The sequence below is a fragment of the Microcaecilia unicolor genome, chromosome 2 (genome assembly GCF_901765095.1).
Source record: "Microcaecilia unicolor chromosome 2, aMicUni1.1, whole genome shotgun sequence".
Taxonomy (NCBI): domain Eukaryota; kingdom Metazoa; phylum Chordata; class Amphibia; order Gymnophiona; family Siphonopidae; genus Microcaecilia; species Microcaecilia unicolor.
This window is the reverse complement of record NC_044032.1, coordinates 272,971,233-272,991,632: the sequence shown is the minus strand read 5'-3', so window position 1 is coordinate 272,991,632 and position 20,400 is coordinate 272,971,233. Positions and strand designations below refer to the sequence as shown.

General features: G+C 40.3%; 1 protein-coding gene across 3 annotated transcripts in view; it reads right to left on the bottom strand.

Annotated features, from left to right (window-relative positions):
• The window catches only part of TEK (TEK receptor tyrosine kinase), a 218,417-nt gene that overhangs the window by 82,322 nt on the left and 115,695 nt on the right, over positions 1-20,400 (bottom strand). For all 3 annotated transcript variants that reach the window (XM_030194174.1, XM_030194175.1, XM_030194176.1), the window contains 4 exons: positions 12,162-12,326; positions 8,021-8,161; positions 4,473-4,760; positions 1,200-1,496 (listed from right to left, as the gene is read on the bottom strand). In XM_030194174.1, coding sequence (XP_030050034.1) covers positions 1,200-1,496; positions 4,473-4,760; positions 8,021-8,161; positions 12,162-12,326 — 891 coding nt within the window. The remainder of the gene's footprint in view (positions 1-1,199; positions 1,497-4,472; positions 4,761-8,020; positions 8,162-12,161; positions 12,327-20,400) is intronic.

The following is a 20,400-nucleotide window of genomic DNA, read 5'->3' as shown; positions in this document are numbered from 1 at the left end:
CATGCTAGAGGCACGTTAGCGTTTCTAGTATGTACTAACCATTAGTGCGTGCTCTGTAGGCGCCCACAATATTCCTACGGGTGCCTACACATTTAGTGCGCATTAATTTTGTGCATGTGCTAAAAACGCTAGCATGCTTTAGTAAATAGGGCCCCAAATCCCGTCACTAGTTTCCCCTGAATGTACTTTTCTTTTTATAGTCTCAGGGCAAAAGAAAATGGTACACACTGTTTATTATGGGTACAGCTTTTAACTTAGCCATTTTTGAGTTTGTTCAGAAGTGAATTTCGAGTCTGTTCATAAGAATATAAGTGTTGCCATACTGGGACAGACCGAAGGTCCATCAAACCCAGTATCCTGTTTCCAACATTGGCAAATCCAGGTCACAAGTACCTGGCAAGATCCCAGAACAGCAAAACAGATTTTATGCTGCTTAATCTAGAAAAAAAGCAATAGATTTTTCCGAGTCCACCTTAATAATATCTTATGGACCTTTCTTTTAGGAAATTATCCAAACCTTTTTATTTTAAAACCCTTCTAAGCTAACTGCTTGTACCACATTTTCTGCAATGAATTCCAGAGTTTAATTACCCATTGAGTGAAAAAATATTTTCTCCGGTTTGTTTTAAATTTGCTACTTAGTAGCTTCATTGCCTGGCCTCTAGTCCTAGTATTCTTGGAAAGAGTAAAACAAGTAATTCATGTCTACCTGTTCCACTCCACTCAGTATTTTATAGACCTGTAAAAATATCTTCCCTCAAGCATCTCTTCTCCAAACTGAAGAGCCCTAGCTGCTTTAGCCTTTCCTCATAGGGAAGTCATCCCCCATCCCCTTTATCATTTTCGTGACCCTTCTCTGTACCTTTTCTAATTCTGCTATATCTTTTTTGAGACGGGGTGACCAGAATTGCACACTCTTCAGTGGCTTCTTTCTATTAATACCACTGAGGTTTGTATCTCCTATGTGTCACTTTAGACCTTGGTTCCATAAAATTCCTGAACCATTTAGATCGCAATATTCAAGCTGAAACATTTTATTTCAGATTGCAAAATACATATTTGGGCTGGTCTAGAGAATATCCATCTTCATCCTGTGGATATTATGTAGTTATTTCCACTTCTTTGAATTCTGTAGAATCATGGCTATAATGAATAGGGCCATGAGAAATGTAAGCTTGGTACTTGGATATGGGACCTACCTGCATTTTCTAAGGATGTCTTCAGTTGTACCCTGGAATTTGGGAAGCTCTGCCCGATATTATTCTCTGCACAGATCTCCACCATGTATGGGGTATTTGCCTCTAGGCCCTTGAGCTGATACTGAGTGATGGAGATGTTTCTTATCTTTATGTCATGGTTGAAGTCCATATTGTCAGCAATTTTGTACCGAATAATGATTGACGTGATAGAGTGCCCTTCCTCCAAGGACCAAGAGATGATGGCAGAGGAATCTGTGACGTTAAAAATGTTAATACTTGCAGGTGCAGGTGGGATTCCTGTGAAAGGCAAAGACATTCATTCATTTTATTTATCTAAGACCATTCACAGAGCAAACCCTTTTTCTTCAGATTTAATATTTATTTATTTTATTTTTTATTAGTATTTATTTACTGCCTTTTTGAAGGAATTCACTCAAGGCGGTGTACAGTAAGAATAGATCATACATGAGCAATAGGCAGTTACAGCAGTAAAAATATTCAACTAACAATACGAAGTATGGCCTGGTATACTACTTGCAATGTCAACACAATACGTAATAAAACATTATACTTGGTAGTGAAGGGTAATGCAAAGTTGTAACATATAGATGGGTAAGAAAATAGGAAGAGTTAGAAAGTAAGGTGACTGATTTGAAGAACGTTGCACATAGATTTCTGCCTTTGACATTCATCATTTTGATACATATTAGGCCTTATTCTATAAAGGTTATGCTCCTAAATTTGTGCTCCTAAATGTAAGAGCGTAATATATGCTCCTAAATGTATGCTAAATCTATTATCGTACTAGGCCCTAAATTAGGAGCACAGATTACACTTGTAATTTAGGAGCATAATCTTTATAGAATAAGTCCCATTGTTCTGACACAATTCTTTTAGTGCATTTCTGATTTTTGGTCTCTGTTTATTCACCTATAGCCCTGCATGACAGCAGGAAGTGCAAGGCACATTTTTAGAAAAGTGACAACAGGACTGTTGGCAGGGAGCACAGTGCTCTGATAATGATGGTGGTCACCATCACCCATTCTTACCCCTAGCTCACTGGGCAGATCTTCTCATCCACCCCTGCATTATAGCAAGCTAGGAGGGAGGGTATAGAAGGGAGCTGGGTACTGTGCAGCATGCCTTTCTCACCTTCACCTTCTGGTATCATTCCTGGCTTGATGCTCTGGGCAGAAAGCCAACTTACCTTCTCTGTCAATGACTCTAATTAGCTGTAATAGTCATGGGCTAAATTGTTACAAATATTTTCAGATCTGAAACTGCATGACCTGCAAATGGTTATCCAATACCCTGTAAAGTCAACAATCAAAAGTACTTATGTGGTTGCCGGAGGCACCAGATTCATAAGTCCTTTTAAAAAAACAATAGCCCGTAGTTGAAAGTATAAGTTTGGCTATATTATTTGCAAGTACATTATAGGTTCAATTCTGTAAATGGTGCCCAATAAAAATTAGCACTAAGCGCAATTTTATAAATGGTGTTCAGAGTTGGGTGCCATTTATAGAATGGCATTTGGTGCCAGGATCCATGCCCAATTTTGGGCATTAGGGTTTACACAAACTGCAACCTGGTATAAATTCTCACATCTAAATTAGGAGCAGATCCTTCAAATTCTATAACACCGTACACAAATTCCAGGAACGTCCCTGATTTGCTCATGCCCCACCTATAGCCATGCCCCCTTTTTGGACTGTGTGGATCCCGTTGCTTAAAGATGTGCACACAAAGTTTAATTAATGCCATTTAGCACTGATAATTAATTATTAGTGCCCAATTATTGTCACTAATTGGCTCATTTATCAATTAAATTGCACACGCAAATTGGGTGTGTGTCCAACTTTGTGCATGCAATTTTGAACGCCATATGTGGAATTAGGGTGCATATGTTTTAAAAAAAGGGATGTGATTTGGAACAGAGAAAGGGTAGACACAAAAGTTATATGATTAGTGGCAAAATTCAGTTGATGAGCGTATAACTTATATGTCCAATTAGTGACACATACATAAAAGGTGTGACTAACCATTTAGGTTTAATGTTCAGATTTATATGTGATTTTTCAAAGTCGGCACTTATATGTGCCATAAATGTTTAAATGTATAAGTTATGAGGCAGATTTTAGAAAGGACATACAAATTGGACCTCAGACATCTGGGCCAGAACTTGCCAAGATCCAAGAGTACTTTAGAACAGGATCTGCTAATGTAGAGTCTGTTCTACAATACATACAGGAATGGACATGTATGCATTTGTTTCATGCAGTAGGAGCATCTATTTTACAAGCATGTGGTCCCTGATTACTAAGCCGCACTGTAGGCGCGCACTTTTTAGCGCGTGCTAGAAATTAGCACGCAGTAATGCTAGAGCACCCATAGATGTCTATAAAGTTAGCATTCGCTAAAACGTTAGTACGTCTACAGCACGGCTTAGTAAACAGGGCCCATGCATTTCCCAGAATATATACATGTATGTCAGACATTTCAGTAACATACTTATCTATGTTTTCTGAAGTTGTCTCAGTGCTCCATATCCTTTGCCTGTATTGCTTTCAGGGGTAGACAAAAAACACTGGGGGATTAAGGGGGAGAACACCTCTCCAGTGGAGTGCCTCACAACATGATCATCTTTCTATAATCTACACATCTTTGGGAGCAGGTGTAAATCCCATCGGGGGACATAAATGTGCATTCCCTTTCTGAGATAGGGAACGGATGTACATCTTTTTTGTCCTGCCCATCCTGCCCTACATAAACCCAGACCACACCCCCTTACCATATACACATATTTGTGTTTGGAATGTGTATATCCCAGCTTTCTAAAATCAAGATTTTTAGACATGCATGCAATATACACATCTAAATGTCAGTTTCTGCGTGTCCAAAATACAAATATGGGGTTCTAAAATGAGCACCTATGTTTAAAGTTTAATGGCAGCTGCGGCACTGAATATTCATCTCTGCAGTTTTAGTTATCATTCTTATCTTATCGTTTATTATCTGCCTCCACTGCATGCAAATCTGTCTCATGAATATTTATTGTGGATATCCTAAAAACCTGACTGGCTAGGGTGCCTCCAGGATCAGGTTTGGGAACCCCTGATTTAGATTAATTCCTTTTTTCACACTTCTTGTGAACATTTATAATTCAGTTATTTTCCATCTTCCTAAGTGTTTGTGCTTAAGGGAACTTAGGTGTTGAAGCATTTAAGAAACAAAAGTGAAAATGGCAATAAGCATCTGAGCCCATTAACTTACTGTCACTGTAGGTCCAGGCACACACCGTCTCACTCCACTCTCCTGAGGATGTTGTAGTCACACGGACTCTGCACCGATACAACCGTTGAGGTTCTAAGCCCTCTATTGTAGCATTCAGCTCATTTCCTTGCACTTTCATAGATTTATGCTGACCACTGCCATTCACTGTCCTGCATTCAACTTCATACACATATTTTTCCTCTGTGTTCTCAGTGGCAGGCAGCCAGGTCAAGTTGAGTGATGTCTGATCTTTAGGAAGCACGATAAGTTTTCTTGGTGGGGGGAAGCCTTTGAGAAATCACATAGATATGCAAGTTTATTTTAGGCAATATAGCTGAACTCTGGCATACGTGAAGCATGTTACTCTTCAGGCAAGAAAGGCAATCTGGAATGCCAATAAAATAATGTTCTGTCATCCCCATTTTATAACATTCCTAGGGGTCCAAGGGACTCGGTTCAAATCCCACTTTAACTCTTTTATTTTGAAACTGTGAGCCCTCTAAGAACAGAAAAATACCTACTGCAACTGAATGTACACTACTTTAGTAGCCTTCAGGCTTGCAGGTGGCTTATATATTTAGGTACAGTACATTTATTTCTGTTTCTGAAGGGCTCACAATTAAAAGAAAATTGAGCTAAAGTTGGATTTGAACCAGGGTCCCTTGGTTTAAGTCTACTGTACTAGCCACTAGGCTACTCCTCACACTTGCTTCCTGCTTTCCTCATGAGGCCTGAAATATCTAAGGCTGCCATAGAGCTTGGTATTCCTTTCCAGTTTCACTATCAGGGGAGAGGGAGGGGGACAGTTATTACTGGGGATTTATGAAAGGCTCATGCCTTAATACTTGCAGTGGTCAGCTGCTCTATCACAGCACTTTTTTTTTTTATTACCCTGGACTTGATTGAAACAGGTCTAATTTAGGACATCCTAAATCTAAGACAGGTTTCTTCCTGTTCGATTATCACTGTTGGATGTCCTGTTTCTGGGCCCTCCCTAGTCCTGCCCAAAACACGCCTCCTACCCCCTTCCCCAACACACCCCTTTACTATTTGGATGAACTGCGGTGTTGGACTTTTTTTCTGCCTTTTCATTGTTTTTGGCAGATAGACTTTTGGGGGGGAATTTTGAGATGTCTATGTGATTTGAAAATGAGCACCATAATTAACAAACAGTGTAATAACATGAACATATTTCTATGTAGCCTGAGTGGTGCAAGATAGTAGCATGGAGATGCAGCTTTACAATGGCATACCTAGGGTATTTGACACCTGGGGCCAATCATTTTTAACAACCCCTCCAAAATCTAGTACTAGGCATATTGAGAATACAAAACACTCAGCACCTGCAGAGCAATTCTATTACCATAAGCAGTAATTTCTGGTATACCTAGAAAAAGTGGGGGATGCTGAACAGGTGGGTGGGGGGATAGGGACACAGATGATGAAATATGAGGGGAGATGGGGTGATACTGGATGAATACAGGCACAGAGAAGAGGAATACTTAACATGGTGGGAGGATAGAAGCAGAGACACAGGAAATACTAAACAGAGTGATAGTGACACAAAGGGAAGATGGCTAGTGAACATGTAGAGAGAAGAAATGCCAAATAGACCAAGAAGCCCTGCAAGAGAGTTAGGAGAAGACAGAGGAAGGCAGAAACCAGAGACTGGGACCACCATGGTGAGGAAAATTAAAGGACCAGACAACAAAGGTAGAAAAATGAATTTTATTTTCTATTTATAGATTATAATATGTCAGTTTTGGGAATGTGCATGATCTGCCAGAACTAGTTTTAGACATGGCTGGGGCCCACAAGAAAAATCTCACTCATTTGGTCTTCAGTCTCCAGCATTGTGGTGGTAAATCTCCAGCATTGGGATGGGCCACCCTTGGAGTCTCTGAATTACTCCAGAGCTGATATCAAATCTGATCATATTACGATCATTGTTATCAAGAGGCCCCAGCACCATTACCTCCTGCACCAGATCATGCACTTCGGTAAGGACTAGGTCTAAAATTTTTCCCCCTCTTGTTGGTTCCTGAACCTGCTGCTCCATAAAGCAGTCATTGATTTTATCAAGGAATTTTACCTCCCTAGTATGCACTGATGTTACATTTACCCAGTCAATATTAGGGTAATTGAAATCACCCATTATTGCTTTGTTGCCCAGTTTGTTAGCCTCCCTAATTTCTGATAACATTTCTACATCTGGCTGTTCATCCTGGCCAGGTGGATGGTAGTATACTCCTATCACTATCCTTTTCCCCTTTACACATGGAATTTCTATCCATAGGGATTCTAAGATGTGTTTCGTGTCCTGCAGAATTTTTATTCTATTTGATTCAAGGCCCTCCTTAACATATATTGCTACCCCTCCACCAATTCGATCCACCGCTTTATAATGATTTATATTATTTTGCCCGTCATTGAAGTCAGGCTTACTGGTCTGTAATTTTCCAGATCACCCTGGAACCCGTTTTAAAAAGTGGCATTACATTGGCCACCTTCCAATCTTCAGGTATTTTGGATGATTTAATGACACATTACTAACAGTAGATCAGCAACAGTTCTTTCAGTACCCTGGGGTGCATACTATCCAGTCCAGGTGATTTACTACTCTATAATTTGTCAATTTGGCTCAGTACATCTTCAAGTTCAAGTTTAAAACTATGGGGAAAAAGGTTTTAAACAAACTATTTCATAAATAAAGGGTTTTTTTTTAATGAAAATTAAATTAGGCCCAGCTGTGCCTTCTAGAGACTATCTGTTAATTCTTTAGACTGTAATAGTTAAGTTTCAACCTTTGACAGAAAGTTCAAGTTTAAAACTATGGGGGAAAGGGTTTTACACTATTTAAAATAGTTAATAAATAAAGTTTGATTTTCTAAAATCAAACTGTTTTTATCAATAAACCTACAAGATGCTATTATAGAATACTAGTGTAAGTCAGCATCAATGAGGCTACATTTTTGTACACCAGCTTACACCAGGTCAATGGCTGGGATAAATGCATGCACCTACAAGCGATAGTGTGTAACTTACAGTATTCTGTAAGTTACACGTGTAAATGTTAGACCTGCCCATGCGCCTGCCCTGTGAATGCCCCCTTGCATTTACGCACTGAGGGCCTCTTTTACAAAGCCACGCTACCGATTCTCAGTGCGGCAAATGAGAGGAAGCCCATTCAATTCCTATGGCCTTCCTCTCATTTGCTGCGCGACTTTGTAAAAGAGGCCCTAAGTGCGCTTATATTATAGTATACAGCTGAGCGCTCCACTATCACTTATGCATGAATGTATATTCATGTCAGTGCTAGTATTCTATAAGCACAAATGACACTTAAATTTAAGCGCCCTGTTATATAATGAGGAAGCAAGTGTTTCTTTTAAAAGATAATGAGAGTATAGAGAGTGCTGAACAGATTCATTGGGAAATCATATAAATACGAGGACATGTATGGGTAAGACTGAAGAAGGCAATAGGTTCACTTTCTAGCCTACAGCAGAAGATTTATTTACTTGAAAAATGAAGTAACATATTCATACCAAGTTCATCTGTCATAAATCCAGCCTCTGGGCCCGGGTGCCCTGTTCCACCTTTACCTTCCCGTGAGAGTTGAACACAAAACAGATACTCGGTTCTAGGTTCCAAACCCTCCAGTTTCACAATGCTTTCATTTACTGGTACTGAAAAGGGATCAAGAGGTTTCCTGTTATAAATTATATCATTCATGTCCTAAAACTTGGGATGAAACTTATTATTATCAAGTGTGTTTAAGCTTTACAACATATGTCACATTTGCAGATCTCATTCAAAATTTGACTGAGCTCTTTCTCTCTGTCACTCAGATTCAGAGTTAGGAAATTTTATTGGCGTATCAGTTTGGATGTGTTGGATTTGGCGAGGGCTATCTTCTTTGCTGGGCAAAGTGGTACAGCATGTAGCATGCCATAAAGATTTTGACAACCTTCTCTGGGGTGTAGAGGAGCTCCCCCAACCCCCAGAATAGTCGAGGCATCGAAAGCCATTCTTGAGATGGCCAAAGGTCCTTTTTATGATCGAATAGGTGGTCTTATGGGCTCTATTGTAGTGCTCCTCTGCCTCATTTTGATGGTGTATGATGGGGATCATGAACCAAGTTCACTGGGGATAGCCTGTCATCTGAGGGAGGGATTACTATGAAACTTTCTAAGTTTGTGCTTTGAAAATACATTGTCACTTTAATGTTACTTGAGTTTGAAATAAAGGATAATATTTAATATTATAGTGCAATGAATATACATGAGATAAATGTACATGCACTACCTCCATTGTATGCAAATCTATCTCATGCATATTCATTGGGTATATCCTAAAAACCTGACTGGCTGGTTGTGTCTTGAGGACTGGGCTGAGAAGCCCTGACTTTTAGAGGGGCATTTTAGATACGATGTCTAAGTCAGACTTTGGACATTTGACGCTAAACGTCCCAAATCCAAATAGGAAATGTAACCATTTTTGAAAAAGCAAAACATCTTTAAATAAAATACTGTTTGTAGCAAGGTTTTGTGCTCTGTGTGTTTATCTTTTCAGGCCATTAAAAAAAAATGTACAAGTGAAAAACATAGAAAAACAAGCCATTGGGATGTAGGAGGGGCCAGCATTTTTAGCAGACTGGTCCCCCAGCCTCCCAGGAGAGCAACGGAGCACCCTAGGGGGCACTGCTGTGGACTTCATATAAATGCTCCCAAGTACACATCTCACTGTTGCTGTCATATCTTGTCTGCTGAGCCCTCCAAAACCCATCCAAAACCTAGTACCTCCAACTGTACACTACTACAATAGCCCTTATAGGTGAAGGGGGTATCCATATGTGGGTATAGTGGGTTTCTGGTGAGTTTTGGAGGGCTCACAATTTCCACCACAAGTGTAACAGGTAGAGTGAGGTATGGGCCTGGGTCCACCTGTCTACAGTGCACTGCACCCACCACTACACTACTCAAGGGACCTGCATTTGTCAGACTTGTGAGTTCTTGTACCAAGTAGAGCGCTGCTGAGCCCAGTACTCGGACCAGATTCTGCTTGGCGGCTGGACAAAGCCGGGTTTCCCCTGCGCTGACCGCCGTTCCCCAGAGGTTGAGCCCCTAGGTGCGGGCAGCCTGCAGGACTTACAGGATGGAGCTGAAAGCGTGGTGATGAATGTATCGACCAGGCAGGCAGCAGGTCAAGAGAGTAATCCAGGTACAAGCGGCAGTCAGTAGGCAGGCAGCAGGCAAGAGAGTAACCCAGGTACAGGCAAGTCAGTAGGCAGGCGGCAGGCAAGAGAGTAATCCAGGTACAGGCGAAAGTCAGTAGGCAGGCGGCAGGCAAGAGAGTAATCCAGGTACAGGCGAAAGTCAGTAGGCAGGCAGCAGGCAGAAGGGTAATCCAGGTACAGGCAAAGTCAGCAATGAGGGACCAGTAGACAAGAAGCAGACTAGAGAGTTAGAAACACCTACCAAAGTAGAAGCCGAAACATGGAGTCCAGGAAGAGCTCAGCTGATAAAGTGTTGGTGTCTGACATCAGCGGGGAGAAGGGGCACAGCCATAGGACAAAAGCAGGAGAAGGAGGAACCGGAAGACCAATAGGAGAGAAGCAAGAGAAGCCAGGCAGAAGAAGAGCAGACCCAGGTGGGTGGAAGCAAAGCAATCAAGGAGCCTGGAACCACCATTCTCTGAACAAACCCAGAGAGGACTACACACACATGGCTCAGGCAGTGCCAGTCAAGTGTGTGTGTCGACAGGACCCCACGCAGCCCGAGGACGCCGCTTGAGTTGAGGTAGGGGACATGACGGCATGCTGCTGTAATGGACCTGGCTATAACATCTTAGCCATAGAGGCTGGTGAGTACTATTTTTATTCACTTTTTTTGGGGAGTGGGAGGGGGGTCAGTGACCACTGGGAGTATAAGGGGGGATTATCCCTGAATCTCTCCAGTGCTCATTTAGGGCACCTTTTTGTGTCTTATTCATTGTAAAAACAGGTCTAGAACAAAACGTTGAAGTTTTTGCTCTAGACATTTTGGATTTGTTCCATGATGGCTGTAAAATGTCTAAGGCATACCCTAAGCCTGCCCTAATCTCGCCTTCAAAATGCCCCCGACACACCCCTTGTGATTTGGATGCAGAAAAATGCATAGATAGATGTCTGCAAAACAGGTTTCGAAAATACTGATTTGGACGTTTTGAGAAGAAATCTGTCCAATTGGTGCTTTATGACACTTTGTGGATGTTTTTCTCTTTCGAAAATGTGCCCCATCAGCTCAAAATAAGTGCCTAGTGGCCTCCTGACTTAGATGATAAATTACCCTAAAAAAAAACAATTATCAAAGTACAGTATTTCCCCTGTGTAGAACAGCATTTTACTGGTGATAATGGAAAATTGTTCACCCTCATTACAGATAAAATTATATACATTATTCTACAACACATGTAATTTTACATGCTTTATTCCTATGGGAAGTCTAAGGCTGAGAGAACCCAATACATATTGTATTGAATTTTCAAAATCATGGGGACTATTTACTAAGCTGTTTTAGCTGTTTAAAGCAGGGAATATCATGAACTAAGAATTAACATAGGCCCAATGAGAGGAGAACTGGAATCATTGTCAACATCTGCCCTGGCTAGTGCCCACCCATATTAGCTTCAGGCCCCAAAAATAATCATTCCTGCTATGCCACTTATTTTAAGGCATATTGTAATATATGTTGCTGTTTGATGAATTATGGGTTTTGATGCTGTTTTGATATGACATATTTGCTAGATATATGCTGAGTTTTTGCAAGGTTTTGTGTTACGTGATTATTGAAGGAATATGTGCTAAGGAGTTGACACCAGAATCTGAATATTCAATGTTGTGTGGTGAGTAGTAAGGAAAAGTGCCCCAATTCTGTTCTGTATCCTGTTATTAAGGCAGTTTATGTAGGTGCAGAATGTTTTCAAGTTCAGGATTTCTTTTTGGGCACAGAGGTTCAGGATTTGTAATGTGTGTAATGTTTTTCATGTTTTCTGCCCTATCTAAAATGGAGCTCTTTTTCTCTTTTTTTAATTTAAATTTTATTTTATTGTAAAAATATTTATTGTAAACCGCTTAGCTCCTCTATTTGGCATTAGGCAGTATATCAAGTTTTAATAAACATAAACATTTCTATAGAGTTCTGCCTCATACTATATAGTCTGGATTTAATGGTAGACTCCAAACCTCATTTCATACGAGGACTGGTTTAAATAATATTTTCACCAGTGAATAGGAGGTTGTAACTGGTCCATGTGCGATGATGTGAGAACTGTGTGCAAATGCTTCTCAAAACCTTGAGACACTTTAACACACCAAAAAAACCTGAGCACATTATTTAATTATTTTCATATTTTTTATTTAATTTGTTTTTTGATTTAGTAGTAAGGTTTCTGGTTGAGTTGTTGACCATAGTTTCTTTGTCATATATAAGGCTGTTTGATCTTTCTCTTGTAACATTTTTTAGCCAGTTTAGTTTAAAACTCTCAGATGTATATTCTAGGGCATGCACAAATTCTTGATTATTTAGGGAAAATGTGAATTTGTATTGGAGATTTTATGTTCAAGGAAATCACATATTTTTGTCTATTTTCTCTCTATATATATATATTTTTTTCTCTTTAGGCTGAATGAGGTGAAAATGCCCTTACCTTCTTTAGTGCTCCAGGAGGAATTCTGCATTTTTGCAGGTTTGTAGAGGACTTTGACTGATACAATGGGCCCATCACCAGTATGGGGCTCTGCATTGACATAAATGGTAAGATGGTGAGGTCCACTGCTGTTCATCCTTGGAGGATTCTGGGGTCTTGGAAGAACTGAAAGACAATAGAACTCTTAGATCCATTTTTTTCTTTTATCAATTTATTGCCAAACAGTGAATTATCGTTGGGCTCTTGTATTTTACTTTAATAGACCAAAGAGGACTCAATAGACATTATCAGTTGAGCCCTCACTGAAAAAGGTACCATTCTTTGACTACAAAGTGTGATTTATTAGGTGATCAGAATATACCTTATGGAAAATGTATGTCTTACCTGATAATGTTCTTTCCTTTAGTCACAGCAGATGAATCCAGAGGCTTGTGGGTTATGACCATCTACAGCAGGTGGAGATAGAGAGCACTGAACTGAACTCTGTCTTATAGGATGGCATGCCCTTTGGTCAGTTAGTATGTCTCATAATAAATCAGAAGGAATCATTAGTTACAACAATACTTCTTCTCCAAAGGGGCAAAATATTGCACAGTAGAACATTAGATACCTAAAATACTTTAAGAAATAGTAAATAGGAAAAAGTAGCAACAACTTCAAACAGAGAGTTGAACCAATATGATAAACAGGTCATGGAATCCAGGGTAGGACTCTGGATTTATCTGCTGCAACTAAAGGAAAGAAAATTATAAGGTAATACATAATTTTTCCTTCCTTAGCATCTGCAGCAAATGAATCCAGAGACTTGTGGAATGTAGCAAAGAAGTCCTTAAGTATGGTGAGAATTCATAACTCCTGCAGGAAGCCTCTGATCATGCTATGACATCAAAGCAATAGTGTCTAGAAAAGATATGTAAGGAAGACCAAGTCACTCCTCTACATATTTCTTCAAGAGAAAAAAATGAGATTCTGTCCAGGAAGTTGCCATGGCTCAAGTAGAATGTGCCTGGAGCATGACTGAAAGTTGTTTACCAGACAGAAGATGAAGCTATAGCTTCTTTAACCCAGTGAGCACCTTATGTGGCCTGGAGAAGAGGGAAGGGAATGGTTCATGATATACTGCCTTTCTGTGGTTTTTGCAACTACATTCAAAGCAGTTTACATAGTATATATATAAGTACTTATTTGTACCTGGGGCAATAGAGGGTTAAGTAACTTTCCCAGAGTCACAAGGAGCTACAGTGGGAATGAAACCCAGTTCCTGAGGATCAAAGTTCACTGCACTAACTACTAGGCCACTCCTCCACTAGATGATCTGAGCAGCAAAAATCATTGGTTGCTTTCAGGTACTGAAGGAGCATATGACAAACATCAAGAAAGTACAGCCAATGAAAGTCCTTCACATAATCCTCTTCCTGAAATGAAGGAAGAAATAAAGGCTGATTGAGGTGAAATACCGACACTACTTTAGAAAGAAAGGAAGGGAATGTGCATATTGTCATGCCCGTTTCAGAGAAACAGAGGAATGGATCCCTACAGAACAGTGCCTGCAGCTCAGAAACCCTATGCACAGATTATATAGCAACAAGAAAAACAGATTTTAGCATAAGAGATTTTAGAGTAGCTTTCCGTAAAGGCTCAAATGGTGTAGCCTTTACTGTGCTCTTTTCGGGGCACTGAAACCACCGCCCCTAACTGCTGCAAGAATTGCAGAATAGAGTACTGCCATCTGCTCGTGCAAAGTGCTGCACGGGGGACTCCAAGAAAAAATCTATGATTGGAGAGGAGATTTCTAATTTGCAACCATCTTGAATAATTACCTTACCAATTTGCTTCATTTCTTTGAAGGCATGAATAAACATGTGGATAAAGGTGAATGGGGTTGATGTATTTTATCTAGATTGTTCAGAAAGCTTTTGACAAAGTTCCTCATGAGAGACACCTGAGAAAATTTAAAAAGTCATGGCATAGGAGTCAATGTCCTTTTCTGGATTAGGAAATGGTTATTGGACAGAAAACAGAGGATATGATTAAATGACCATTTTTCTCAATACAGGAGGGTGAATAGTGGAGTGCTGCAGGGATCTATACTGGGACGAGTGCTATTTAACACATTTATAAATGATCTGTAAATTGGAATGACAAGTGAGGTGATTAAATTTGCAGATCACACAAAATTATTCAAAGTTGTCAAACACATGCGGACTGTGAAAAATTAGGAAACTGGAAGACTGGGCATCCAAATGGCAGATGAAATTTAATGTGGACAAATGCAAAGTGATGCACACTGGGAAGAATAATTGTTCCTGATGCTAGGGCCCACCTTAGGAGTTAGCACCCAAGAAAAAGATCTAGGTGAAATCTTCTGCCTGGTGTATGACAGCGGCCAAAAAAGCAAACAGAATGCTAGGATTTATTAGGAAAGGAATGGTAAATAAGAACAAGAATATTATAATGCCTCTGTATCGCTCCATGGTGCAACCTCTCCCTGACTATTGCGTTCAATTCTGTTGATTGTATCTCAAGAAAGGTATAGCAGAAATAGAAATGTTTCATAGAAGAGCGACCAAAACGATTAAGGGGATGGAACTCCTCCCATATGAAAAAAGGCTAAAAAGAGGTTAGGACTCTTCAGCTTGGAAAAGAGATGACTAAATGGTGTTGAATGGTTAAGAGTGAATCAATTTTTCACTCTTTCAAAAAGTACACTCAATGAAATTACATGGAAATACTTTTAAAACAAATAGGAGGAAATATTTGTTCACTCAATGTTATGCTCTGGAATAAAACAGTTAGCATATTTGGGTTTAAAAAAAGGTTTGAACAAGTTCCTGGAGGAAAAGCTAATAGACTGCTATTGAGATAGACATGAGGGAAGCTACTGCTCTCCCTGGGATTGGTAGCATTGAATGTTGCTACTATGTGGAGTTCTGACAGGTACTTGTGACCTGGATTGGCTACTGTTGGAAGCAGAATACTGGGCTAGATGTACCACTGGTCTGACCCAATATGGCTATTCTTATGTTCTTATGATCTAGGTCTGTAGTAATCTTGGCCCACTCCTCGTAAAATTGGAACAGCTGTCCTTTGATCAGCGGCATAGAGTGAGTCGGAACCCCATCATTATGAGGAACGAGCCGTGGAGGAGGATCTTTTTCTGCTGATACCTGGACCTCTGTTTAAAATTAGTCCGGCTTGGATGATATCGCTTGTTATCCTTAAAACAGAGGCGAGCCTGAGTTGATCTAAAGAAGCCTTTGGACTTGTCCTCAGGAAGACGCCGAGACTTTAAATCATCCAAATCTTTGACCAACTTCCTCAGATCTTCCCCAAGCAGGAAAAGCTTAACAATTGGTTAACTAGCTAATCAGCACTGTCAATTGAATATTAACAAGCAATTATCAGCACTAATTGGCATTAACTAAGATTTACACACACACCTTATGCATATTTTGTAATGTGGTGCATGTAAATTCTAAGTTGCATAGTTGAAAAGAGAACTTGGCCATTGGCATGGCATGGACATTTCTAAAATCTATGTGCATTGTTATAGAATACACCCGCTCTGTACCTAATTTAGGTATTAGGATTTATGCCAAGTACAATGTGGCTAAAAGGCTGTGACTAAATTTGGTCATGTGGAGAGGTACTCAGCGTATTCTATACACCATGCAGAAATTTAAGCCTATTCTATAAAATTTACGTCTAGGTGTATTTTTTTCCACGTAGAATTTTCAGGCGCCTTATATAGAATCTAGCTCTAGGCGCTGACCACAAATATTCATCGGGAGATAGCTGGCAGTCTTCCACTGAATATTCGCAGATAGCCAGTTAATCACTATTTAACCAGCCGGGGCGCTGAATATTGGGGGGGAATACATATACACTTTAGTCATGAAACGTAGGCATCAGATTCATAATTATGATTTTCTATTGGCATTAGCCTGCTTTGGGCTCTGTAACTGCAAACCTGAAATGAAACTATTGGGAGAATAACACTATATTGTGCATTGTATAGCTTGCAATTTATACAATACAATACAAATAAAACATATTCTGCAAGCTACCAAAAAATGGTCTTATGTGGATCAGTTGTATTTTACCTTTTTTTTTGCCTATACACTATGTTATGTTACATATTTATATATCTAAGCTGGTTGTTATGAGCATCCTTGAATATTTGTCAAACCTTGTCATTATAATGACAATTATAGTTCTATAATTTAAGCTTGATTATGTCTTATACCCAATGCTTGGGATCAATTACAATAAACTTCACAAATCTTGTTGCAGATTATTTATGCATTTTATTAAGAGATCAATTTCCTCACCATATTAATTCAGGCTTAGAAACTATAGGAGTCAGGAAAAAAATAGGACCCCTTACATAATTTCAAAATACTTTGCAATAGTTTAAACATTTAGTATGGCCTTCAAAGTATATTACCTCCAAATATTTTATTAATTTCCAAGAATACAAATAACAGGAAAACAATGATGGAAAAACATAGGAAGCAAGAAACACAACAGGTGGGAAAGGAAAAAAAAAAGAGAAAGGAAAGAAGAGAAAAAAGGAGGGGAAAGCATCCAGGTGTTTAACAAATAAGTCCTTTGTACTTGCCTTCAAAGTATATTAAATAATGAGGGGGGGGGGTGTTCTTAGTTAATTCATTATTTATTTATTTATTATGATTTATTTACCACCTTTTTGAAGGAATTCACTCAAGGTGGTGTACAGTAAGAACAGATCAAACAATTTGTGTTCAAAGTATCCTCCTTCAACCTTGACACTTTTACAAAGTCTTTTACACCACTGAGCTATTGATTCAATGAATTCTGGGGTTCATTAATTAAGAGCTTAACTGTTTTGTGAGCTCGATGCACTAGCGCTCCATCCTGTTGAAAAATAAAGTGCTCAGAAATGTCTCGAATGTCAGGCAGAAGTTCTGCTGTAGTAGGACGTTTTGGGGTTATTTGTTAAATGTTGGGAGTCCTTTTTTTCCAGACACCGTGCACATCAGGTCATACACAGACAAGTGCCATTCACAGGGGCCATACCTGGATTTTCAGCAGTATTATCCAGATAATGGTCCTGAAAATCCTTTCTCGTTGTCCTGGCACTATCCAGGCTGTGCCAGGGAGGACCAGAGATGGAGCTTTGGCAGAGTTTTTATTTATTCAGTTAGTGACAATATTCAATCTGCTAACCGGTTAGCTACCTGGATAAAGTTAGGACGGCAGAAAGGCTGTTCCACCTTTATTCAGTTATTATGTGGACACTTGTTTAAATATCTCAGATATGCTGGTGGACAGGTTATACCCAGATATTCAGTGCTGACCAGTACCCAAATACAGGTAACAGCGGTTAGTATATCTGGGTTTTAAAAGGTTTGGACAAATTCCTGGAGGAAAAGTCCATAGCCTGCTATTGAGACAGACATGGAAAGCAACTGCTTGCCCTGGGATTTGTAGTATGGAATGTTGCCACAATTTGGGTTTCTGCCAGGTACTTGTGACCTGGCTTGGTCACTGTTTGGAAAACAGGATACTGCGCTAGATGGACAATTTGTCTGACTCAGTATGGCTACTCTTATGTTCTTAAGTATGAAAAAACAACAGTGGCTGCTGTTTAAATCAAACACTGACTGCCACAGCTGAATATCTGAGAGTGTATCTGTTAGCTTTCTGGTACATCCTATGGAAAAACAAAACAAAAGACAAAATGCTAGTAAAATGCTGCAATAATTTTAAAAGTGCCATCAGCTTTCCATTTTAAAACCCAAAATATTATGGGTTGGGAGAACCTGAGGGGCTTTGCCCTCTACCTTCATACAAATTAGTCAAGATATTGGCAGTCATTTTACAAGCATTATTTGCGCTTTAAAACCTCTCAGTCCTGCCACTTATATGTTTTTGTGGCCAAAAGGTTTAAGCTAGTATTTTACAAAAGGGCTGAACTAAACATTTAAGCCACTAAAATGTATGGGGCCTGTGAAGGAGTGTTGGGGGAATACTGGGAAGTATTAAGGGTGGTGAAGTCAGCAACTTCTATCCCTGATTCTGGATAGCACGCTGATGTACATCCAATGCCAGATGAATGTTGGGACTTAGACCACTTTTAAATCATGAATAAGTTCTGCCACAGCATGTTTGCCTTGGTGCTGACTGTGAGAGAGCTGAGAGACAGTCTGTGAGTCTGATGGCCTCTTCTGTCTACCCAGGTCTGTTGTCTTAAGCCCCTCCATCTCCACTCCTGCTACCTTCCCCATCTTCTAATACCATGCTAAATGCCTGTTGCTCCTCACCTGTCTTTTTCCCTTCCACCTCACCCTCTGGGGTGCAGCAGTTCCCTTCTGGTTCCTGCCTGGTTCTCAGCATGTTTATCATTCTGCCCCTTGTCCCATCTGAGGTGAGGTTTCCCTTGCAGATCAAGAACTGCTGTTTTGGAGCAAGTACAAACCTTCCCATGCAGCCTCTGCCAGAGATTGTAAAAACAACTTCAAACGGAAACACTCAAAGATTCATCTCCTCACAAAAGATGGGGGCAAAAATAGTCCAACAATCAAAAAATGGCCCAGCGTCTTATAGTTATTAAGAAATTCTTTATTTTCCAAACGCTTGAAAGCTTTTACAAATATAACGCTTCATTAGCTTTATAAAATCAGCTTGATTACTCAATATAAGACCATTGGCTGACATGTAGCATGTTTCGCTATTGCTGCATCAGGGTTTGGTCCACGCGTTGAATGCCATCCACATATAAGTTTTTGCCATGTTGACAGTTTGCCCTTCTTGTTCCTTGGTACTTTGATAAGGTGCTGGACGGGTTGTTGGTGATCATTCTGCTATCCTTTCTAGCAGTGGCGTAGCCAAGGGTGGGCTCGGGTGGGCCCAGGCCCACCCAGTAGCAGCACATCTATGATGTGGCTGGCAAGGATTCCCCAAGCCCCACCAGCCGAAAACTCCCAACAACTGTCCCTCCTGCATACCTTGTAAATACCAGATCTTTGCCTGCAGTGAGCAGCGACTGATACATACTGCTCGCACCAGTCCCACAGCCTTCCCTCTGATGTATTCCCGCCTATGCGGAAACAGGAAGTTACATCAGAGGGAAGGCTGTGGGGCCAACATGAGCAGTGTGTATTAGTTGCTGCTCGCTGTTGGTGAAAATCTGCTATTTAAAAGGTATGCAGTGGAAGGGGTGATGTTTGAGAGACCATATGGCATGCAGGTGAGAGAGGGAGAGACCAAATCACTTGTGGAGTACTTCTGCCCACCCATCTTGGGCCCAGGCCCACCCAAACTTGGGTGTCTGGCTACGCCCCTGCTTCCTAGACTGGGGGAAGGGTTTGAGTCATTTTCATTATGACTCCTTGCAAAAGGACAAGACTAAAAGCCACACCCGGGTGGGGACCGAGATGGGTGAGCATCAGGTTGGGAAGCGGTGTGTTAAGCGGTCCATCCGGTTTTTGGAGGATGCAGATCCTGGGGAGGATACCAAGTTAGCCTGCTCGGGAAGGCAGCATCCTTGTGGTACTTGTGGTAGTGGGCAGGGAGCGTGCACAGTACACAAGCAACATCAAGATACATAGCACTTCACAGACATTATGTACTTGTCCTATGGGTGTCAGCTTCATTGGCACCCTTGGGTATACTTTTCTTTTGGTCATTTTACTTTACCCCGTTTTAAGGCATTGTTGTTGATGCTGCTGTGTTTAGTGGATTAGGAATTGGTTACTGGACAGAAAACAGAGGGTAGGGTTAAATGGTCATTTGTCTTAATGGAGGAGGGTGAACAGTGGAGTGCTGCAGGCATCTGTACTGGGACCAGTGCTATGTAACACATTTATAAATGATATGGAAATCGGAATGATGAGTGAGGTGATTAAATTTGCAGATGATACAAAACTATTCAAGGTTGTTAAAACACGTGCGGACAGTGAAATATTGCAGGAAGACCTAAGGAAATTGGAAGACTGGGCTTCCAAATGGCAGATGAAATTTAATGTGGACAAATGCAAGGTGATGCACATTGGAAAGAATAATCTGAATCATAGTTACCTGATGCTAGGGTCCACCTTGGAATTCAACACTCAAAAAAAGAGCTGGGTGTCATAGATAATATGCTGAAATCTTCTGCTCAGTGTGTGGTGGTGGCCAAAAAAGTAAACAGGATGCTAGAAATTATTAGGAAAGGGATGGTGAATAAAACCAAAAATACTGTAATGCCTTTGTATCG